Below are 25,678 nucleotides of genomic sequence, written 5' to 3'. Positions count from 1 at the left end.
CATATCTAGAATTTCATTAACTAATCGATGCAAAAGGAACAATACGTCAGATCTAACTAAAATCCTCAAAAAATTAAATATGATGCGATCTTAGACGGTGCTGTCTATTAGTCGCAGTTTATTAAAGTTTGGCTAAAAAGCTTGAATAACTCAAAAAATTCAAAACATTCGTAAACAGATAAGTAACTCAAAACATTTTGGAAGTGACAAAAAAGATTTTATTCACCTCCTATCCATAAAAAAGGAATAAACGAAATCAACATGCTTTTATGGGGTACAAATAAAAAAACAACTTTTGTTATTCTCAATGATTTGCTAAGATCATGCTCAAAATCCAAATATCCAATAAACAATTTTTTCTCATAGCTAATCTCGCTCAATTGATTCACTTCAATTTATTTCATAAAAACAACCAAGCCAACCATTTTTATTCATAACCCTGGGGATTCATATAATATTTTTATTTTCTCAGTAGTACACTGTCCTCCCCCTAGTTTCAAAGCTCAACATTAATATTTATCCTAGTTCATTATTGATCTTTCTTTTCCACGTGTATCTTTTACTTCTGGGAATTAAAGTAGAACTAGCATACATCAAAAGGCACTGACTCCAAAGACAAGAAGACGAAGAAATACATTAAACCATGCTTTGAAAAATAGTAATGTATATTTCATCTGCTTTCCCCGATTCATTAGTTTCTCTTTCTTTTTACCTTATACGGTTTGTGTATTTCATCAGCCAAAACAAAACAAAGAAAATTATGCAAAAAAGCAAATTCCTAAAGAAGAATGAAAAAGTTTAAAAGTAACTTTAGGGTTATCCCTCTATTAATAATTTCACATTTCTTGACTAAGGCTCTATTCTGTAGAATACTGCATCTGTCCCAAAACAATATTTTTCCATTGGTCATACAGCCAAAGAAATTAAACTACAAAGAATGGAAAGAAACGGATTTTTTTTCCGACGCGAAGAAGCGAGCATCAGAATGTATCAAAAATAGAGTGAAAAACAAAAAATTGTGGTGTTAGAAGACAAGCGACAGCGGAAATCAGAACGAGTCAAAAATGGAAGTGAAGAAGAAAGAAATATTACGTTAGAATACCAACGCCATCATAATCCTCGACGCCAATAAAATGTGGCGCAAAACCCAGTACAAACCTACAAAGATGCCATAAACTACACAACTATTGATTCCAATTCGTTTGAACTCTTAAACGTTATATGTTTTCCAAGGGGAGAGCCTCCATTTTCCCAAGGAAAGAGTAGCAAACTAAGATGACTCACTTAGAGGCTGCTACTTACAACAAGAATCAATAAATACAAGCCTGCCAAATGCCGAGTACCGGGGGTCAGCCTCTAATATAGCTACATAGTGTTTTTTTTATTCTCAACTAGCATATTGACATTTTTGGCCACTAACACGATGTATAAAAGTCTCAACTTTAAGGAAAAATTTATGTTTTTCCCAAGGTGGTTGTATTGAACATATGGTGACCCCAAGACATAAAAAGAGGCCCACTTTGTCTGCGGTTAGGAGACAAGCGACAATGAGAATCAATATTTACAAGCCTGTCACGTAGCCATGCCTGAGCCCGGCCTTAAATTGGCTATACAGTTTTTTTTTCTTAAAACTAGCACACAAACATTTCAGGCCACAAGACAATCTAAAAAACATAATAACTTTAAAGAAGAATTCGCATTTTCCAAGGCTGGTTGTATCGAACCTATGGTGACGCCATGAAATCAAGAAGAGGCTCACATGGTCTGCAGTTAGAAGACAGGCAACAATGAGAATCCACAGAATCCTGACACGTACCCATGCCGGGGCCCAGTGGCGAAGCCGCCGTACTCCCAATACTATTTATTTATGTGTGTATGTATGCATAAAAGTTTCTTCGGAAACACATCCATTTCTTTTTTGGAAAATTGGCATCCTGAGATTTTCTGACCAAAAAAAATCATATAGGTGACATCTTATTTTATACATCAGTATTGTAATGACGTCATGTATTAATTTAATAGGCTACATTCATGTTACATCCGTAAAATGTCCGGAGTAACGATAACCGAAAATGAAGAACAAAGAAATGCATGGTTAGAATCAGTGCTGTCACTTACTTGAAGTACTTTTACTTGAAGTAATACTTAAGTAAAATTTTCCATTACTTGTACTTGTACTTAAGTAAAAATTCTAGGGTGTACTCATTACTTGATACTAAAGTAAGATTGCAAAATACTTATTACTTAAGATACTTTTAATGTACTTGTTTTTCAAATACTGTACCTTTGACACGAAAATTTTGTGTGTGTGTGCTTTGGCAATGTACAAGAAAACGTCACCGTTTGGATTTGAAGTAAACTCAGATATAGCTCCATGCCCTATTTTTGGATATGAAATAAGGTATTTGTTTTTGATGAAAAAAAAATATAGTATGATTAACATTTGGTTTAATTTTTGTTTAAAAGTTATATAACAAAGAAAATTGAAATTATTTCACAGTTCACTGGTCGACAGTGAGCTAAAATCCCTTCTTTTGTGCTAAATGTTGCATACTGTATTCCATTTGGGCTTATACTTCTGACATTAGTGTTTAAGTTTTGTCATATCGTCAACTGAACCAGATTTCTACCATTTCATTATCTTTAGGACCACATTATTGGTAAAACTACTGAAGCTATGAATCTTTGCCCATCTAAATGTTGTCTGCAATAAACAAGTCTAGGGAATTCTAGCTGGATCCAATGCAGTGGTATTTTGTCAAATTCGTTCCAGCAAATTCAGGTATTCAGACGAATCTGACTTCAGATTTTTCACTCCATTCATAAGTTATATGCTCTACTAAATTAAAAGAAAACTCAACTTTCTTAAGACTAGAAACCCTCTCCCCCTCGCCCTATATTGAGATCTTTGGTCTAGTTTTCATTCGGATCCGTTACACCATTTACAAGTTATACTAAATTAAACAGAAAACTTAAATTTTTCAGGAATTGAAACCCACTCCCCCTTGTTAAATTTGAGCTAGGGTCTTTATCTCAAAACTTGATATGTGTCATGGTCTTAGGCCTCTTTGGTTCAATCTTCATTCAGATCCATCGCTCCAGTCGAAAGTTACTCTGAATTAAACGAACAACTGTTTTTAGCATGTAAAGCCCTCTCCCCCCTGTTTTATTTGAGCTAGGGTATTCATCTTTCAACTTGATGGGTCTCATGATCCTTGGCATCAAATCTGACCATCAAAATTTTCATCCAAATCAAACCAGCGTTTCTCTCCTTATACGTGTTTGCACAGAAGGACGGACAGACAGACAGACGGACGGACGGATTTTGCAACGTCTTATGTTGCCATGTTGGCTAATTGGATCCAAAAAAAGGAAAACAATGGCATATATATTTTTACTTTGAGAATTTTGGTAGAGAAGTAGAGGAAAGGAAAAGGGGGAAGGTTATTTGCAGCTTTTTTAGACATAAAAGGAGCATATGATAATGTGGATAGAACCCTGTTAATGTTAAACCTGTTATCTTTAGGACTGCCTCACTATTTTGTATTGTTACTGTGCGAAATGTATAAGTACGTGAATTTAGTAGTGAGAGTGGCGGGAAACTGCTCAACTCCAGTGCAATCTTTATTGGGACTAAAGCAGGGATGTGTGCTGTCACCGAAATTGTTTAGCCTTTATTTAAATGATGCCAAGGAATTTTTCGTTAAGAACAATGCACCAATGATATCGATAGATTTGCTTAAACTGTGCTTACTACTATTTGCTGACGACATCGTATTACTGGCTGAAACAAAGGAGAAACTGCAACAATTATTATAGATTACGGAGGTTTATTTGGAAGGGAAGAAGTTAATTCTGAAGACATCGAAGTCAGTAGTGATGGTATTTGGTCGTAAAGCCATGGAAAGTGAAGATGTGATTTTTTTCTTTAAAGGTGAAACTATACCATTGAATAATGAATTCGTTTTTCTTGGGGTAAAGTTTACTAGTAATGGGATATTCAGTGGGCATCTGGATCTAGCGAATGCAAGGGGGAGGTATATTAGCGGTGAAATAGCGAGGAGTAGTCTTAGACGGGTGAGAGATATTAGAGTACATAAGAGGATTTGGACAAGTAAGATAGTACCGGCGATGCATTATAGAGCAGAGATCTGGGGTTATCGGAAAGGTCCGAAACTTGAGGTGGTTATGATGAGATATTATAAGAGGATGTTACGACTATGGGATTCGTTTAGTAATTTGGTAATCCAGGGGGATTTAGGGCTAGTATCGCTGCGATCTATGAGGCTAGTGACCATGGTGAGATATTGGGTTAGGATACTGGGTATGCAGAGATTTACGGTATTAAAGGCAGCATATTTAGAGGCGTTGAGACAGAATAGTAAAACAGGGTGACCGGCGGAGATTAAGGATATCTTAGATATACTAATCTCCGAATAAGATATGGATGGTAGATATAATGGAATAGACAAATTTCCTGAGTATTAAAAGGATAGCAAGATATGTAAGGATTGCAGCGGCACATCGGGAGCGTTTTCTTTAAATGGTATTAATTTAATTTAGTTAATTTGTTGTTAATTTAGTTATGGGTATGGAGGAAATAGTAATAAGGGAGGTACAAGAGAGGTTGAAGAACCAAGAAATACAGATATGGTGGGCAAGTCTGGATCGTTCAGGGTCGTTAAGATTGTATAGACAGATAAAGGGTAGTTGGGGGAGGAGGTATTTTGGAAGGCTGGGTTAAGTAGAGAGGATTTGAAGGCTTATTTGGATTGGATGGGAAATGGATTTTTGATTGGGGAGAAAAGAAAGTATCAAGGGAGAAAAGGGGAGAAGGTAGAATCTATTGCTTGTCCTATGTGTGGATCTCAGGATGAAAGTTTAATACATTTTTTGTGTGAATGTGTCGAATTGAATGATTGGAGGCGAGAGATTATGGTAAAGAAAAATTGAATAAGATATGGATGGTAGATATAATGGAATAGACAAATTTCCTGAGTATTAAAAGGATAGCAAAATATGTAAGGATTGCAGCGGCACATCGGGAGCGTTTTCTTTAAATGGTATTAATTTAATTTAGTTAATTTGTTGTTTGTTTTTTGTTATGTAAATTTCCTATGGCCCACGGGCTTTTTCTGGAATCAATTATTATTATTATTATTATATTATGATCATCCAGGTATCATCACCTATTTGGATAGTGGAAAATATCCATCAAGATAGGTTTTTGAGATCTGTCTGTCTGTCCGCCCGTCTGTGCAATGGAGTATAGCGGGAGAACCACCAGTCAGATTTGTATTAAAATCGAACTATTTGGATTAAAATTGAGATTAATTAGGGCGATGGGGCTTTAAGTGTTAAAAAAATTCGAGTTTTTCATTTAATTCACTGTAACTTGCATATGGAGATGAATTTCGATGAAAATTGAATAAAGATGCCTAAGAGTATGATATGCGTTGAGTTCTGGGATGGAGACCCGAGCTTAATTAGAGCGAGGGGGAGGGGGCTTTAATTGCTAAAAAAGTTGAGTTTTTTGTTTGACTCAGTTTAAATTGCGAATGAAGTAATGGATCTCAATGAAAGTCAAGCCAAAGATGCCAAAACCATAAGACACATAAGGTTTGGAGATGAAGACCCTAGCTTAATTAGGGGGAGGGGGCTTTAAGTGCTAAAAAAGTTGAGTTTTTCATTTAATTCAGTGTAACTTGTGAGAGATTGATGGATCTCAGTGAAGATTAAACCAAAGGTGCCTAAGACCATGACAGGCATCAAGTTTTGAGATGAAAACCCTAGCTCAAATAGAACGAGGGGAAGTGGGTTTTAAGTGCTGAAAAAAGTCAAGCTTTTGGTTTAATTTAGTATAACTTGCGAATGGAGCAACGGATCCAAATGAAAGCTAGACCAAAGATGACTAGGATCAGGGCTCATATCGAGCTCTGATATCACAAGTCCTATCTAAAATAGGGCGAGGGGGAGGGGGTTTTAAGTTTTAAGAAAGTCGAGTTTTCTTTCAGTTTAGTAGGGCCTATAACTACTTCCATCCATGGCTTGCCCAAAGCCTGGAAACGACCCTTTTCCAAAATAAGTCATACGGAAGCCAACCTTCAACCAAATATTCCATCCCCAGAGAAAAATTACTTTGTATGGCACTTAGTATTTACCAAGTGACATAGAGTAATCGCAAATTCTGTCGGTCTGTCAGTCCCGGTCTTGCTAGTTTAGGCACTTTCAGATAAGCCAGGACGATGAAATTTGGCAGGCGTATCAGGGACTAGATCAGATTAAATTTGAAATAGTTGTTTCCCCAATTCGACCATCTGGGGGGGGAGTGGGAGGACGGTTAATTTGGAAAAATTAGATTGGATCTTAATTAAATTTGATATTTAGAATTATATCATGTCTCAGAGCTCTTATTTTAAATTCTGACCGGATCAAGTGACATTGGAGGGGGAAACCTAAAATCTTGTAAAATGCTTAGAGTGGAGGGATCGAGATGAAACTTAGTGGGAAAATTAAGCACAAGTCCTAGATACGTGATTGACATAAACAGAACGAATTCACTCTCTTTTGGGGAGTTGGGGGGAGGTTTAATTCTGAAAAATTAGAAAAAATGAGGTATTTTTAATTAACGAAGGAGTGATCCGATTATGAATTTCATCGAATGAAATTTCATATTTGGAAGGACCTCGTAACTCAGATTTCATGTTTTAAATCCCGGCCGGATCCAGTGTCATTTGGGATTAAGGGATTTGGGGGGGGGACTAGAAATCTTGGAAAACGCTTAGAGTGGAGTGATCAGGATGAAACTTGGTGGGAAGAATAAGCACAAGTCCTAGATACGTGACTGACACAACCAAAATGGATTCGCTCTCTTTGGGGGAGTTGGAGGGGGTGTTAATTCGGAAAAATTACAAAATATAGGTATTCTAACTTAAGAGAGGGAGACCGTTCGTGAGGTATTTTTGAACTTGATATTAAAAAGGAAATCATGTCTCAGATCTCTTACTTTAAACCCCGACCAGTTCTGGTGACACTGGGGGAGAGTTGGAGGGGGAAACCGGAAATCTTGGAAAACGCTTAGAGTGGAGAGATCGGGATGAAACTTGGTGAGCAGAATAAGCAAAAGTCGTAGATACGTGATTGATGAAACCGAACTGGATCTACTCTCTTTGGGGTAGTTAGGGGGGTCCAGTGCTTTGGCGAGTTCGGTACTTCTGGACGTGCTAGGACAATGAAAATTGGTAGGCGTGTCAGGGACCTGCATAAATTGACTTGATAAAGTTGATTTCCCCGATTCAACCATCTGGTTGAATCGGGGAAAACAATGTTTTTTTAAAACAACTTAATTTTACGTAATTTTTTAACACAAGTACTTGTACCTCACCCCCCCCCCCCACCTTCCCATCCCGTATGAAGTAAAACAATAACTTCTTACACCAAGAGCTGCTACTCTTCTCATATAGTTCCAGCAATTTTGTCAAGAACGCTGAATCTGGTGGTGTAAATTTCGTTAAGGTTCTATGATTTTTACGGGTTGTTTCCTCCTCACCTGTGCTTCCAAACTTAAGTCTCTAGCCGGCAATCCTTCAATTCGTCGCAATCCAAGTTTCTACCACCAGTCACGACCCGGTAGGGAAACGGGGAGGAAGCTACGGGGTTCTGCTCTGCCTCAAGGTTTATCGCTTGACCTAAATCTCTTGACTTGTCTAGTTCTTCACCGTACCGCATTATTAGGTATTTCGGATATTTACATCTACCAAGCTCCAAATACTTTTTACAAAGGTGCTGTCTATGTGTGGTAACACTTTTAAGATGTATACCTCGCTTTGATTTAATTTTCCCCATGATTTCGGCTTTGTGTGCACAACTTTACTGAAGGCTCCTGACTATTTCTCATTTCTAGGTTTCTTCATTGCATTGAAATAATTTATGAAAATTTCACACTATTAACAAGCAGCTGATTATACCAGCTTGTCATTTTGGTCTCTGGGGGGTATTATCGGCGATCTGAAAAGATTCTTTCTGGCAACCGACTTGTAAAAATTTCAGGTAGCTGAAAATATTCTAGGGGACTGTTAGAAAACAGGAAAATAAATCGAAAAATGGTTCCAATCATCTTACAGGTTATTGTCTTCTGCTCATGATAGTACCAATTTTGTTCTAAAAACAATATCTTTTATCGAGTACACTTGTGAAAAAGACCTAGACATTTTCTAAGATTTCTAAGCAATTAGAGGAAATAGAGCAAAATCCTTTCAAACATTTTGTAGCATCTTCAAGAAGCTATGGCCTTATATTAAAAGCGGCATCTTCCGCCAATGAATACTTGAGTACTTTTTAAATAAAAATTTTTAATTTAACATGGGATTTTCGAGTTCCATCAGTTCACTTAATCACGGCCTTAAATAAAAATCAGTTTCGATAAGAACAGCTAATAGCATGAAAGGAAGGCGTCCAGGAACCCAAATTGTAAAAAAAAAAATGACTTTTTACTTTAAAATTCAGTTTAAATAATAAATTAGATATGTCGTAGAGACCTTATGAGCATTTATTTCTTTTTTGAAGCTAAGCTATTCATAGAGAACCAGATTCTGTTACTGTAAAATCTGGTTCTCAAGACTCCTTTCCTAAAATAATAGACTAATTTTCCATTGCGTTTCTATGCAAGATATTGAAAACCGTATAGCAATTCAGTTTTGTATTTGTTTTATTTTCGCCGTAATGTTTTTATATTGAGCGACTGAAATTACCCCTGTTTCTTAGTAATAAAGATGTTTAATCTAATAATATAGAAAATTGTTATAGAATAAGTCCATTTTGGAAAATAATACAAACAGACCTTGGTGAATTTTTCGGGACCAAGATAATGCAGTCTTTCCCGTTAAGAGAACGTGATATAGACTTCGTTCTTGGTTGACTGTAGAACTCTACAAAGTTTCTTTTTCCATTTCTTCTCTTCAGATCACTACAGGAAAGATACCACATTAAAAAAAAAGAGGACTTAAATTGCCGTTAAATTATGGCGTGAAATACCATATGGCTTTGGCTAGGATAATTTGGATAGGGCTAGGGCTAGGGCAATTGGTCATAGCAAAAGTTAATTTGCTCCGTGCTTTTACAATAAACATTGTATTTCACATTCGAAGTTTTAAGATATTTTTGATTCTATGCCTTGCTTTTTTCAGTTTATTATTAATCTCCAACATTTTTATATTCTCCTCAAATGTATTAAATAAACACTGACTGAGTAATATTTCTGTGTCAAAATCTTCTTTTAGAAGAAAACGTACGGAAATGATGCCTTTAAATTCAAAATGATCAACAAGTTGGAAAATGAATGAGATCTCTATTTGTTATTTCTGAATCTGCAATTGTTTTTAATGAAATAGAAACAATCATTGTTTCATATGAAGTCGTATGAAATGTTAGTTACCAATCTTCTGTTCGCTCTGGCGTTCGTTTGAAGGATCTATCCTTTGGAAAAACTTAAAACAAGTAGCTGACGAGTGCACTTTTTCCTTTTTTTTCTGCCGTTGGGAAAATATAATATAGGCTTCGTTTGTGGTTGACCATAGAACTCACAGTTTTTTTTATTCCACTTCTTCTTTTCACGCGACAACAGGAAATAGACCTCATTAAAACAAGAGAACATGAATAACCGTTTTCTATTCTCAAGCTTGACTTTTGGAGCAATTAGTTCAGAATCTTTCAAGAATGCTATTAGAATCTTAGAGTAGTGAAAACAGAGAGTCGAAAGTTCAAAATACTTGGCGTGTTGAGTAGAGAATAACGATGCTCTTCAATTATAAAACGAAGGGCCAACGACTACAAACAAAAACATCATCTAATATTAATATTTCATAATTTAGTAAAAGAAGGGGATACTATAGAGCAACCTAAATATCATATTCATGATTATGAACAAGTCTTTGTTCATAATCATGAATATCATATGAACAAGTCTTTGAAAATAATCTGTTATTGTTTTTACATGTTTATTATATCCATTTATTTATGCAGTGTATAGCAAAAATACGCACCCGTACCTACAATAATTTCAGAAACTGTGTTTATTTTAAAGACTTTATTTGAAAATGAAATAGAAAATGTAGAATTTCTTACGTGGTTTTAACAAGAGCTACTTTTAAATCGACGTCCACTCTCGCCCAAGCCCAGGAGACAACGGGAAGCACTAGGATCTAAAACACTACAGCTGTTTCCCTTTGGTACTTGGGCACTCTATAAATGAAGAACGGCTATCAATTCCCCAGCTATTGTAGGTTTAATAACATGGATTTTTCGGCCCCACCTCTCTCATAAAGCAAATCTAGTGATGTGAGGTATGTTAAAGGCAAAGGAGACCCAATGAAAAATCTTGGCATAACCTAGAAATTTTCTCAAGATTCAAATAAGGAAGTATCCAATATTAAGATTGTAGAATGGGGGTGTTTAATCTTGCTAAGAACTGAACCCCCCCCCCCACTTTAAAAGGCATTTCTAATGCTTGGCACACCATAGTACCAAAACCAGTTCGAGGAAACAACATAATCATAATAGTGTCACGAGTGTGAATATATTGTTAAATAGAAAGAGGGGTTTCAAGTTCAAGTCCCTCCCCCATAAAAAAACAAAAAATATTCTTATGACTTTTTAAATGTTTTCTTGCATTTTTTTTTATATATATAAGTTGCTTATTTTTTGAACGTTTTTCCTAAATTCTACTTCCTCATAAAATTTTAAACCATAAAAAAACATCATCTGTACTTAAATTGATAAAGAATAAATGTGGTAAAATGGAAAGATATTAGTTTTTCGCTAATTGTATTGCGGGAATTACACACTGGTTTTGTCCTATTTGTATTTTGGTTCGTTTTCCTAGTCGCCGATTTCAGTTTACAAACGGAAAGCGTTAAGGATCTAACCTCTCTGGTTTTTATGGAAAGTGTGGCACTCCTACCCGATGACTGAATACGACATTAAACTTTGGAGAGTTGCCCATGTTTCTTGCTTGGGGCCGAAAAGAGCGGTTTTGGCTTCTCCTTGAGCCGGAACCTAAGGAGAGTGAACCAAAATAGAGGTTTGCACTCTGTTAGAGAGGACGATCCGAAATTACTCCTCCGAGCTTTCGCTTCCCCCAACCATGTTTCTGCTCCTGAGTGGAGAGCTACCTTTAAGCATGCAGCAGTTCAAAATTGGAGATATACTCAAATACAAAAGCACTTAAGATTTGTGACGATTCTCTGAGCCCATTGCCAGAATATTTTCTTAAGAGTAATAGATAGAAAAATCTACATAATCAAAAGAGGATTATCATCTCACGGCTTCAAATAACTGCCATCTACTTTTACAAGCCATTTCTGGTTGTGATTAAGGTTGTATATACGATTTCATTTTCTGTGTTTAAGTACTGAAGCAGAGGAATAGTGTCCCATGTGCCTCCTAAATTTTAATAATTCTTTCATTGCTAAGCAAGTTGGAACTTATTCTTCATTCTTTTCTTAGTAGTGATGTCAGAAAGTTAACCCAGAAAAAAAACTTTTAAACTAAGAGATACCATTCTTTTTTTTTAACACTGATCAATATTACTAGGCGAGATGGGAAACTTGTACCACAGGATTTTTTTTTCTTTCTTTTTTCTAAAGAAAATTAGGTCATAATCCACCATTTTGAAATTTCAGGAGCTAACATCTTCTTTGTTGTGGCGCACCTCCAGAAAAAAAATCGAATAACGACACTTCCACAGTAGAGGCTTTTACAAAAAATTAGGTAAGTTCTACCTCATTGAACCAGAGTCACACCAGGATTCCAAATTTGCCTGGTTGGAGAACAAAAATGACCCAATGGCCCCTCTAGCCCCACCCCGGCTCTTCTACTACCAACTCTTTAGTAAAAAGGTAGGCATTTGGCATCGTTTTCAAAATCGGATTCATCCAAGTATTTCTAGTAGTATGATTAATAATAATAATAATAATTTATTTATGCCCTCTTTAAATACAAAAGGTGTACACAGAGGAGTATGGAAAGAAAACTGAAAAATATAAAATTACACATCTAATGAAAATTAAGTAAATCATAGCTTTTTTGCACATAACTCGAAAAACCACTCACAAAACATGACCTATAACTAATAACATAACTTATAAAATAGCACCCATAAACATAGCGCATAAATATTTATTTTATTACAGAAATAACGACAAAACTGTTTTTCCATTAAATGAGACAATTAAGGGGAAAGTTTATTCTATTTTCTCTAGACAGTCTAAGAAATCGGTCGTATTATTGTTCCATTTTAACGGTAATGTCAAATATTCCGAATTTTCTTATAATATAACTATTCTTGAACCATAGTGGAATTCCAAGAAAGTATTTACAAAACCGGAAAAAGTAAACGCGGATACGCTTTTTATCACTTTTACTCAAAAACTTCAGAAATGAACAGAAATTAAGCACTTTGGTTAATGGACCAAAGTGGGCCCGTAACTTCTCTTACAGCCCTTTTCTTCCACACCACCACCAACTTTTTAATGAAAAGTCAGGAGTGTTGCATCTTGTGAACCAAAATCATACTAAAAATTTTCCATTAGCATCATTGTAGCAAAAAATGTATCCATGGCCTCTACAATGCTCCTTCCCCGTCTGTTCCAGATAAGTTTTGCAGAAAGGCCGATATTTTGAGTCTTATTTAAAGCAGAGTTATGCAAAGCTTTCCAATATATTTCATTGAAGGCATAAGGGGGTCCCGTGGTCCCTCCAGCATCCCGCCAACCTTCTCGTTGCCAATCCCTTAGCACTAAGGGTGCATGATGTGCCTCTTTTGAACCAGAATCATGCAAATCTTTCAAGTAACCGTGATAGGAGGATCAAGGTAGAAACGGGCCCCTTCAACAACTTCCTACTTACCTCTCAACCCGCTTTTAGAACAAAGGTAGACATATTGAAACTTAATTGTAACAAAATTATATAAGGATTTTCAATCAGAATGATTCAAAAGTTGCCGTTAACCTCCAGCACCCACCCTCTCCCTAATACTTTTTTCGTGAAACGGTAGATTTCCTGCACTTTGTTTGCAGTAAAATGACAAAAAAAAACTTTTAATCTATATTAGTGGTGGCATGATGTGGGCCTATGACCGATCCAATATCCTCCCCTCACCAAAATCTAGTCTACTGTTAGACACGTTGCATTATTTTTGAACCGGAATCATACAGAGATTTAAATAGTATGATTAGAGAGCTAAAGAGGACCAAAGGTCACTCCAACATCCGCAAGATATTAGCACGAAGATAAGCATATACTCCCTGTTTGAACCAGATCCACAAAAGAATTTTCTATCTGTATGATTAGAGTACTAAAGTGGGCCCTTCACCCCTCTGAAACTCCCCGCCACCTCGAATAGTTAGCAGAAAGGTAACACCTTTTAAAATCTAAAACGTGCAATTATTTTGAATTTGCATGAATTGAGTCAGGAAGTCGGTCCGTAGTCCCTCCAACAATCTCCCCTTTCCCACCAGCTTTTTAGCAGAAACGTAAGCTCAATTTCTGATAACACAAACATGCAAGCATTTGCAATTAGTCTTGATTGAGGCTAAAGTGGTACCGAATTTCTATCTGCATGATAAGAAGCACAAGATGGGGCTATACTACTACTACTAGTGCTAATAACTCACCGCCTGCACCAAGCCGCCTGAGGCCAACACAGCTACGCACGCTCCTCCAACCTAATCTATTTAAAGCCTCCCTCTTTACACCCCCCAGGAAGTTCCCATTTCCTTTAAATCTTTATTTATGACATCCTTTCAACCCAGACAAGGACGACCTGGTTTCCGTGTAGCCCCAGACGGTTGGCCAAAAAGGACAATCTTCGGTAATCTGTCATCCTTCATCCGTAGAACAGGGCCTAGCCATCTCAACCTTTCTTTCATTATAGCCCTAGAAAGCGGGATTGAACCACATTTTTCGTGCAACCTACTGTTTGAAATACGGTCAGTCAGACGGGTACCCAGAACAATCCGTAGGCAATTTCTCTGGAAAACATCTAGTAAGTTTTCATCTGCTTTTCGGAGCGCCCATGCTTCAGAGCCATATTTGACCACTGTCATCACTGTAGCTTCCAATATTCTAATCGTGGTTTGCAGACTTATCTTTCTATTCTTCCAAGTTTTTTTAACTGTGAAAAAACACCCTGAGCCTTAGCTATTCTACTTTTAACATCTTCACTGCTCCCACCGTCTTTACTAATAATACTACCAAGGTAAGTGAAGCTGCCAACCTGATCAATCTTTTCATTACCCAACGTCATCGTTTCATCTTCACTTATTCCAAGCCTTAGTGACTTAGTCTTCATATTAATTTTCAAGCTTATTCTAGCACCATGAACTCGCAAAACCTCTAAAAATTCATGCATTTTGCTCACACTTTCATCTAATATACTTAAATCATTAGCATAATCTAAGTCCAGGAGCGTTTTCCCTCCCCATTTGATTCCGTCGTCTCCGATTGCCTTCCGTGTGCTCCTTAAGACGAGGTCCATCAAAATGATCCATATAAAGGGGGATAAAACACAACCCTGCTTAACTCCTGATTTAAACAAAACCAGTCGCTAACCTCATTTTCTACCTTAACCGCAGCAGTATTATTCTTGTACATAGCACAAGCCCCTTTAATGTATTTTTCTGGTACACCATATAAGGATAAAACCTTTGCTAACACTCTTCTATCAACAGAATCGAAAGCTTGCTCATATTCTATAAAAATGAGGACCAAAGGTGTTTGACAACGAAGGGACTTCTCAGTTATTAACTTAAGAGTGAAAACTGGGTCGACACATCCTTTACCTTTTCTAAAACCACACAGTTCTTCCCTTAAAACATTGTCTACAGCATCTTTCAGTCTAAAAAGTATCATATTACTAAGTAATTTTCTACCTACAGAGACCAGACTAATGCCTCAATAATTACGACACTCACTCTTGTCGCCTTTCTTATACAGTGGTTTAATTAAGGTTTTCCTAAAATCATTGGGTACTTCCTCTTTTTCAAAGATCATGTTCATAATCTTCAGTAGCTTATTCCTAACCTCAGAACCCCCCCCCCCCTCGTCAAGAACTGTTCGGGAGAAAGGTAGTCAGGCAATTTTTCAGCGATGACCAACAGGAGAAAATGCATGACAAAGAAAAAATAAGATAAATCCCAGCCAGTTAAAAACAAAGAAAAAATTCAAATCCTCGGGCTGAGACATTTTTGACAAGATTTTGTTTCGTAGACATTTATCTACTTCTTTTTCTTTTGGCACTGAGGGCGGCTGAGCAGAGGTATCAACCAAACTATTTGCATTTTTCTTTATTCATTAGCTGTGAATTATCCCGTTTTTTCCTTTGCTCTACACTTTATCGTATCGTTATGCTTAGCCAGAAAGGTCTTATGACTTACAGATATATGAGGCTACTACCCTGGGTCAAAAGGAAATGAGAACAACAATTTTGTGGGCAGCACTCTCTTCTCCGACCTATCAGAAGCAACACTATAGTGTTGCCTATAGCAAAGACCATATAACTTCAATGTATTATTATTTACTATACTTTTATTCCTAGAGGTACTTCATACGGAAGGAGTGGTCGTACAGACTTCAGAGGGCACTCATTCAAATTGAAATTGGAAGTTCTAGTACCCCTTTTAACAGTTTAAAGTAATTGGAAGGTAACTAGCCCCCCCGCCCTATTTTCCCCAAAAAATTTGAGATAGCCATTTTGTTCAAAATCGTCCAAAAGGACAGAAAAACATATCTCTGGAGTTGACAAAGTCCCCCAGAGCCACCAGGGCAAGGGCTGTAGGTTAGGTAACAGCATATAAGGTTCTTATGGAAAGGGTGGTCATCCAGAGGGGGACCATTCAATTTGAAATCGTAAGTTCCAGTTCCCTTTTAAGAGTCAAAAGTGGTCGGAGAGCAACCATCCCCCAGGCCCTTTTCCCCAAATGTTTAAAATCAAAATTTTGAGATAACTACTTTTTCAAAATAGTAAGAAGATCAAATCACAGTGGTTGCGGGTTTGAAACCCCCCAAGCCCTCAGGGCAAGGGCTTTAAGTTATGCTAGTTTTCCATTGTTAACGTCTAAGCTTTTTACGGAAGGGGTTGTCGTATAAATTTTTAGGGGGCTCATTTGATTGGAAATCGAAAGTTCTAGAGCTCTTTTTAAGATTCCAAGTGATCGGAGGGAACCACCCTCCCCCCCTCTCACGCCCCTTTTTTCCCAGATGCACTCGATCAAAATTTTGAGATAACATTTTGTTCAAAACAGTCTGAAAGTCAAATCTTTATAATTCAGGGGTTGACAAATCCCGCACAGCCCCGAGAGCAAGGGTTGTAAGTTATGTAAGCTGCTTATAGTTAACATACAAAGTTTTAATGGAAGGATTGGTTGTAAAAAGTTTGATTGGAAATCGAAAGTTTCACTGTCCTTGTTGAAAGTAAAAAATGATCAAAGGGCAACCATCCCCCATTTTCTCCAAATGTGTCAGATCAAAATTTTGAGACAGCCATTTCGTTCAAAATAATTCAAAGGTCAATTAACTATGCCTCTGGATTGACACACCTTCCCCCAGCCTCCGAAGGCATGTTTGATCATACATGTTGATCATACAGTATTAAGGTGGAACTTTAACGAATTAAATAAAAAAAAAACAAGTTTTTGAAATGAAAGTAAGGAGCGACATTAAAACTTAAAACGAACAGAAATTACTCCTTATATGAAAGGGGCTTTTCCTCCTCGACACCCCGCTCTTTACGTTAAAGTTTTTTATTGTTTTAAAAAGTAGAGTTGCGAGAAAGAATCAGACTTTAGCGCAAGGAGCGAGGTGTCGAGGAGGAAAAGCCCCTTTCATATAAGGAGTAATTTCTGTTCGTTTTAAGTTTTAATGTCGCTCCTTACTTTAATTAAAAAACTTGTTTTTTTATTTAATTTCTGAAAGTTTTTGAATTAATGCATGTCTGATTTTGGCTCTCCGTACATAAATTATTTAAATGAAATTTGCATATTAATTCTTTTTTTGGCTAAATGACTTTCTCTTAGTCAGACGATTTTGAGAAATAAGGGGTGGGGAAGGAGGACTAGTTGCCCTCCAATTTTTCGGTTGCTTATAAAGGCAACTAAAACTTTTAATTTTTAAGGAACGTTTTTATTAGTAAAAAATATACGTAACTTAAGAATTAACTTAAGTAACAAACTTTTATATTCTTATATTTTTGATTATATATATGAGGGAGTTTGTCCCCTCGTTAATACCTCGCTCTTCACACTAAATCTTAAGTTTTGTCCCAATTTTTTAAGAATGACCCCTGAATCAGAAAGGCCGTAGAATAAATAGTTGAAATTACTAAAAATAATTTAGCATAAAGAGGGAAGTATTTATCTCCTTCTAAATACCTCGCTCTTTATGCTAAAGTATTTTTAGAACCCCTCATATGCATAATAATCTCTGTTTGTTTTAAGTTTTAATGCTTCTCCTTACTTTCAATTGAAAAAACTTTTTCATGTTTATATTTTCATTGTTTTTCTTTAATAGCAATGCTAGAAAATCCTGTGCCCTTTTCATTGAATTTCTCTTCCCCCATGAAATATTCCTCCAAGGAAAGATCCTACCATATAGCCGCCTCCCCCGAGCCCCACACCCAAACAAAAAGTTCCCCTGAAAACATCGGTACACTTCCCAATTATCATTACTGTATGTAAACATAGGTCAAAGTTAGTAACTTGCAGCCCTTCCCCCAGGGACTGTGGGGGGTAAGTCATCCCCAAAGACATAGTTATTATGGTTTTCGACTATGCAGAACAAAATGGCTATGTCAAAATTTTGATCCGTTGACTTTGGGAAAAAATGAACGTGGGAGGGGGCCTAGGTGCCCTTCAATTTTTCCGGTCACTTAAAAAGGGCACTAGAAAGTTTTATTTCCATTAGAATGAGCCCTCTTGCAACACTCTAGGACCACTTGGTCCATACGATGACCCCTGGGGAAAAAAATAGATAAATAAAAAAATAAACACGCACCCGTGATTAGTCTTCTGGCAAAAAATACGAAATCCCATATTATTGTAGATTGGACCTTGAAAAATTTCTGTAGGGTTCTCTGATACGCTGAATGCGATGGTGTGATTTTCGTTACGATCCTATGACTTTTAGGGAGTGTTTCCCCCTATTTTCCAAAATAAGGCAAATTTTCTCAGGCTCGTAACTTTTGATAACAAAGACTAAATTTGATGAAACTTATATATTTGAAATCAGCATAAATATCTGATTCTTTTGATATATCTTTTAGCATCAAAATTCCATTTTTTAGAGTTTCGTTTACTATTCAGCTGGTTCCTTACTACAGTTCGTTACCACGAACTGTTTGAATGTTGAAGGCGATGCCGAGAACAATCAAAACGCTATGTGATTACTGGTTGAAAAAGGAACATCATCAATATTTAAAGACTGATAGATGGTATTAAATTGAAAATTTCAAGCCATGCTGAAGAAATGTTGAAGAAAGATTTTACAGCGACCAGTCCCCTTCTTGCTCTTTTTCCGTAGTCTCTCTACTCAACACTGATCGAAATTTCGGAATCGTTATTTTGTTCAAACTAGTCAAAAGGTCTAATAGCCAGTCTAGCTGCCAGGAATTCCCTACCCCCATAGCCCCGGCATAAGGATTGTAAATTATGCGATTTACTCGTTTTTTTCTACAGCCAGGATTTACCATTAGGAAATGGGGAAATATTTGATTCTAGGTGCACCTGAAAAGGTTAAGGACATTAAGGTGAAGCCCTGGAGAAAAATCGAGGGGTATGTAGTAGTAAATCAAAAGGCACTATGCGCATCAAGTTTATCAAAAAGGATGACCTGTAACATTTTAAGAGCGACTGTGGGTATTGAGTTGAAACTTCCAGGACATATTGAAGGGGATACGATCAAAAGTGGTTGGAGGGCCACCAACCCCTTCCCATGCCTTTTTAATTACAATCGTTCCAAAAATTTTTGATGAAAATTTTGAAACAGACATCTTGTTCAAAGTAGTCAAAAGATCAAATAACTATGCCCATGGGGATGACATAGCCCCCGTAGCCTTAGAAAGGGATGCTGAACACAACAATACACACTGTGGGCATGCTGACTGTCAGGAAGATGTATCATGAATATCTTCGGAACGGTTGAGGGTACTAAGTTGAAAATTTCAGGGTCTATTTAAGAGCTATCAGAGAGTAACCAGCCCCCCCCCCCGTCCTTTTTAGATGTTCTCTCCCCTCATCACTGATATAAAATTCTGAAAAAGTGATTTACTTATAACAGTCATAAGGTCTAAGAACTATGCCTCCAGGGATACAAGGCCCTCACAGCCCCCAGGGTAAGGATTGCAAATTACGCAATTTGCTCTTTTTTACAAGCAGGATTTATCATTACGAAAAAGTAGAAATTTTCGATTCTAAGTATGTTCAAATAAGCTAAGGTTATTAAGACGAAATCTCGGAGAATTTTGAGGGGCATGTTAAACTAAATCTAAGTATACACTGTGCATCCTATCTATCAAAAAGGCGTATCTGCAATATCGCAAGAAAAGAGGGTAGGAAGTTTAAACTTCCAGGACATGTTGATGAAAATGTTAAAAAGTGGTCGAAGGGCAACCAGTCCCCCGTTCCCTTTTTAGCTGCCCTCTCTCAAAAGATATCTGATCAAAAACTAGTCAGTAAAGTCAAATAACTATACTTCCAAGGATGACTTAGCCCCACAGCCCCTGGGGCAAGTGTTGTAAGTTATATAAGTTGCCCATTGTTTATATGCAAGGTTGGTAATAGAGGAAAGATAGCATTTCTGATTTTGAGTCTGCAAAAAGGCTAAGAATATTAAGATAAAACTCTTAGAAAATCTTGAGGAGGATGTCAAACAAAATTAAAACACACTATATGCAGGAGGGTTTTCAAAAGGACACAACAGTAGTATCGAAGGAACAGGTCAGGGTGTTAAGTTGAAACTTTAAAGGCATGTTGAAAAAGCAAAGAAGGGCAACCACTCCTCCCCCCTCTTGCCTTTTCACATTCTCTCCTTAACACTGATAAAGATCTAAAAAATCGATTATTCAAAATACTCGCAACGTCTAATAGCTAAGCCTATGGGGATGCCATGCCCCTGCAGCCCCCGGGGCAAGAAATGTAATTTAAGTAACTTGTCCATTTATTACATACAGAATTTTCCTATAGAAATTCAAACTCAAAATAAACAGAAATTACTATAAAAGTACAAATAAAAGCCAATACGAACAGAAAATAAATGAACAGTCATATTAAATAAAGATACAAAAGTAATTAATATAAATGAATAAATAAACCTTAAAACGAGTATAACCCGATTTTATTATGCAAATCAATTTTAAAACGAATTAAAATATCTACAAACAAGAATTTGGCTACTGCCCCCTTGTAAAAGTCTAAAGCAAACTGCGTCAATGGCGCTTTATTGAAAAAGAATTATATGACAAATATTTTCATTTGTGCTCATAACATTGAAAATAAAATACAAATTTAAGTGAAATAAAATCTTGAACTGCTGAGCTTACAAAAATTAATATCATTATATATCAATTATTCATTTTAATTTTATTAGTTCTTTCCAAAGACTATTCAAGACAAATATTGTTTTCAATAAACGTGAATGACTCAGTTAAGTGCCAAGTGGCAGAGCAGACAGATTTTCAGAGACGTTCACACCCACTTGAATATTGACAGGGGGTACCTGCAGCCAAAGAGACGTTCATCAGGAAGTCTATTCGACCTTTACAGCTCAAGTGCTATTAGACTTCAAAGTTTCATTGTTCTGGAATTTTCTCCTCCAGAGTAACTTGTGATCAAGAATCATAAAATCTGATAATCTTAAGGGAGGAGGGGTTACATACTTGTACTCAGTGATCAATCAATCAATCCATCAATCAATATTTATTAGTTCAAATTAAAAATATACAAAAACAATATTATGCCCCAACAGAGAGCAGAGCCCGTAAGGCTGGGGCAGTACAAATGCATAGAAAAAAAAACACAACGTCTCGTCATACTAATAATTCCAAAAAGAAAAAAAACTAAAGCAAAAAAAAACATACAAGGTAGGAGATAAGAGAGAAGGCCACCCCAGCGCGAGAACACCACAACAAAATACATACTAAAATCTATTATTAATCAATCCGTTATCCAGGCAAAGAACTATTTTTGAAATATGTTTTTTCAAAGAAAATCGACTCGTGAAACTTCGGGACATTTCTACTAAGTTAAGTTTATTTACAATATGAGGAATCTGTTATCTGATTGAAATCTAGCTCTTTCTGATTTGACTGGCGGAAGGCGATACTTCTTGGAGCGGATGCAGAGGGCAGGAGAAGTGGGAGTCCCAATTATACCCAGATCATGTAAATAATTTGTTGAGGATTGGATATCATAATACCACATTGCTGTATGATGTACTGAGAGTTTGCACAAATGTACCATACATTTAAGGGCAGGGGCAGTTGTCTTCATAAAAGAGGTTCTGCAAGAATTATAAATGACGATGCAAGACGCAACACAAAAGAATAGTTTCGCAGTTATTATTGAAATATTTTTGTGGTGATCATTCGGTGGTAGAAATAGAATCAAATTTTATTTGCCATTAGATACACCACAAAGAATCAATAGGCGTAATATTTGGAGGCAAAGCAACAAACTCTTAGCTTGTACATGCTTCAGCTTTAGAAACAATAATGCAGTTTGTGTTAGGTACTATGTTTAGGTACACTGTTACTTTGGTACTATGGTACATTAGGTACATTGGTACATTAGGTACTATGTTAAAGCAACAAACTCTTAGCTTGTACATGCTTCAGCTCTAGAAACAATAATGCAGATTGTGTTAGGTACTATGTTTAGGTACATTGTTACTTTGGTACATTAGGTACATTGGTACATTAGGTACTATGTTAAAGCAACAAACTCTTAGCTTGTACATGCTTCAGCTCTAGAAACAATAATTCAGATTGTGTGTTAGGTACTATGTTTTGGGGCAGAGTAATACAGATTTAGTTTATGTACATTGTATTTGTGTATTTAGTATTTTATTTGCATTTGTATTTTGTATTTGTGTATTTCCGTACATTTGTATTTAGAAGTAATTACGGACTTTCATTGGATTTCAGGAGATAGAAAACAAAGGTGGTTTTAAGAACACGCTGTATTTTGAAACTGTCTCTGAGGAACATGCCAATTTTCTTTTTAGAGAAAATTCTTCTTAAGAAATGTCGATGGGGTTGACAACTATAGTATGTGATTTATGAAAAAGAAACAAAAACATAATGTTGCTCCCGTAATGCTTTGTACTCGTTGATAATAGGCAAAACTAAAAAAAAAGACCTTTGAAAAGAATATAACAGGATCTCCATTTATATTGATTGTCAAGATAAAATACACGAAAAGTTTTGGTTCGCCACCCAAAAATAACTGGTTTTAAGAAAGTGGCCCTTTCGAGAAAAACGTAACATCTACAAACTACATTATCTAATTCAAGATACCTGAGAGTACTTTAGACTTTTACCGAATTATATTCAAGCACATTTTTGAAAATACAGATATATGAAAGGTCAATGTGTGTGTCACTAACGCGACTCACTTTAAGACAGGTTTCAGTTTCAAGGCATCGGTTAACTTTCTATAACCCCCCCCCACTATTTCTAAGGGAATAGCTTCGCAAAGTGGTGTATTTTGTTTCCTGAATATACTGTGTAAGTCTATTCAAAACTCTCGCTTTGCAGAAACAGAATTTTAAGTTTCATAAGAGTGCGGTGCAGACACACATTCTGCATTGAAAAAAAGGCAAAGGAACCTCTAAGAAGAGGAGCCAGGGTTTTCACATGGGAGGAGTCCGAGACTCGGAAATTTAACTTTTAATCCTTCTGTCACCAATATCTTCTAGACAATACAGTCAATATCACTTGTTGATATCTCTGTTATTATTTCCAGCTTTAAATAACCAGAAAGCTGTAATAATCACATTTTTGTTTTAAGATAGTAAGGCCAAAAAGTGGTGATGGTAATAGTAATAAATCAATACTCTTTAACGCCATAATATCACACAGCTAGCAGCAACACGACAAAAAAATATAACACAATAGAATGAAATTAATATAAAAATAAATTATCAAAACATTCCATAGCAGTTTTAAGAATTCCATCATTGCAGGGCTTCACAAAGTACGTATCAAGGGACGATTGATACCGTCTTGATGTCTTTCGGGGTGGAGAACAAAGGGATTGGCATGACTAAGTGACGACTCCTCTGAGTATTTTTGGCCGACTGGTCGTGTGGCTCTTGAAAATCCAGTAGAATTTTGCGATGGCATCAGAGTTTAGGCAATTATTTCCAAAACGCAGCGTAAAATAGTCCCATCATTCAGACAGCTACTGAAGCCTCTATGTCTGCAATCTGTCCTCTTAGGATGTGTAATTTGCCCAAAGCATTAATTGGCACGTCTGATCCTGAACATTTTCAAGCTTTTCTGTTTGGATAGCAGTTAGACCTGAGTGCCGAACGGATCAAGCATTTTCGGCTCCTGAGCGGACATTATACAGAATACTGACTGCGAATAATGGAAATTCTGATGTTAAAGGGAATGAGGGATACAAACGATTTTAGGCAGAGGGGAAATTTTTTTTGGGGGGGATAGACTGTTTATTTGAATCCCATTTCATAATGCTTTCGAAAATAACTCCTCGTATCATTATTTCATCTTTAGTTGTTAGTCCGATATCTTCTTGAGAAGGAATTGTGATTCTTAAGAAACTAAGACGTCGAACATGACCTTTTCTTTCACTAATCGCAAGCATTACATCTTCCAGATAATGTAAAGAAAATATCGATGAAGTTACGATTTTCTCTGCTAGGCTCGAGGTGCGGAATGACAAGTTTGACAGGACATCACTAAACTTGTAATGACTTAATATTTGAACTCACAGAAGGTTGAAAACAAGCAAAAAGAACAAAGGTCCTAATTTTGTCAATGTCCTAATTTAAGGACAAAGGTCCTTAATAATTTATATGCGAGTAAAACAAATTGGTTTCAATAGTACAGAAAACTTGCAAACATTCTTACAAGAAACTACCGAGTACCCATTTCTCTCACTCAGTTGATAGTTATCAGGTATTGGATGCTTTCAAAAACCACCACCATTGCGCTGGGTAGAATTTCTGCGTATGAAATATCTCGAGATATTTCATCAGATCGTCAAGAAGACGTACAAAATAATGAGTAGTATAATGTCCACGCCTGAAACCATATTCCTGAGTTTCTAAATTACCTTCGATTTTTCACACAAATAATTCGAACACTTTGGAAAGGCATGTTTCATTTTTTTTTTTTTTTTTTTTTTTTTTTTAATCAGGCGCAAATGATTGGGCGAGAGTTCTTTTTATTTTAGGAATGGGAGTTATATAAACTTTTTTAAAGCATCCCAGGAATGTACCGTCTATCAGACGTTGATTGAACAAGAAATCAGAATAAGAATCAGTCTCGATATTACAAACCCAAAGAAAAGCAGAGCTTCCAGTTATAACTTGGAAAATAAACATTTATGAGCACCGTGTATGAATTTGATCTAATATACCTTACCATATTTCAAATTCATCTTTGGCATCTTGCCAGTTCTAAACCTCAATCGATAAACGAAAAAGTCTGCGAGAGGAAAACCAACAATTTTGCCCTAAATAACCATGATTAAAACATAAAACCTGTTGATGTAGCCCAAAGTACTGTATCGGGCTGTGTTACGTTAGCTTAAAGTAGTATTAAAAAGGTGCATAACTTCCCAAAATACAAAATGGCTTGTTAAAGACTTATCACAGGTTCGGGTCACAAATTTAAAAAATTCGGGTTCGACTAGATACCCTTATCATGACTCACGGCCCAAGCAGGCTCACGACCATGCATCTTGCTTGTGTCAAGCCATTCAATAGACAGAAATCAGCAGATTCTTAGCAATACAGCGGAAATTTACAAGGTGTGCAGCATGCATACAGTCAAAGCAAACAGGAAAATGTAACTCACCAAGAATTTTGTGCGCTATTTACTTCCAGGGGTTGTATGCTGAATAAAAAAAAAAAAACTATTGCACTGCCAGCTGCTAGACGACAGAGTAGCTGCATCGACAAAGCAACTTCTCTTTGTAGTAGTTTAGAGTTTCAAAGAACAGCATTATTTATACACTATTTATGCGGCTAGACTTTACGATTTGAACCGGTTAAAATAAGGCTGTATAAATCCTTCCCAATCATTAAAATTATTTTCCTAAGCAGACCATTTAACTGAGTTCTGATCATTAAAAGTATGAGCAAAGAATTAGAGAGGTTATTAAAAGCAACTATAAATATGAACAGTAGAATAGTACCTAAGAGGGGTTTTCAGCCTCGAAACTAACTTCCAAGTGTCACAGTCCGGACTGGAAACATGCTTCCTAAGATCGTTCAAAGCTTTTTTCGTCTCCTTAACTCCTTGCTCATTATATTGTTCTTCAGTGAGTAGTTTAACAGCGGGAGGAAACTTACAAATCCTATAAACAAGAAGTGTAAGTGAAACTTGAATTAAAAAACAGAACAAAAAAATATGCAATAAAAATTTACACATCCATACAACTGA

The 25,678-nt window shown here is 36.4% G+C and overlaps 1 protein-coding gene across 3 annotated transcripts in view; it reads right to left on the bottom strand.

Annotated features, from left to right (window-relative positions):
* The window catches only part of LOC136041818 (nuclear envelope integral membrane protein-like), a 72,589-nt gene that overhangs the window by 10,405 nt on the left and 36,506 nt on the right, over positions 1–25,678 (bottom strand). Inside the window, exons 7-8 of one of the 3 annotated variants that reach the window (XM_065726591.1) lie at positions 25,431–25,592; positions 8,840–8,965 (exon numbers count right to left, since the gene is read on the bottom strand). In XM_065726591.1, the coding sequence (XP_065582663.1) occupies positions 8,840–8,965; positions 25,431–25,592 (288 nt within the window). Of the gene's footprint in view, positions 1–8,839; positions 8,966–10,120; positions 10,240–25,430; positions 25,593–25,678 lie in introns of those variants that run through there. The other 2 variants (XM_065726593.1, XM_065726592.1) reach the window with 2 other exon arrangements.

This window comes from Artemia franciscana, unplaced genomic scaffold (genome assembly GCF_032884065.1).
Source record: "Artemia franciscana unplaced genomic scaffold, ASM3288406v1 PGA_scaffold_38, whole genome shotgun sequence".
Lineage (NCBI taxonomy): Eukaryota > Metazoa > Arthropoda > Branchiopoda > Anostraca > Artemiidae > Artemia > Artemia franciscana.
This window is presented reverse-complemented; position numbering and strand designations above follow the sequence as displayed.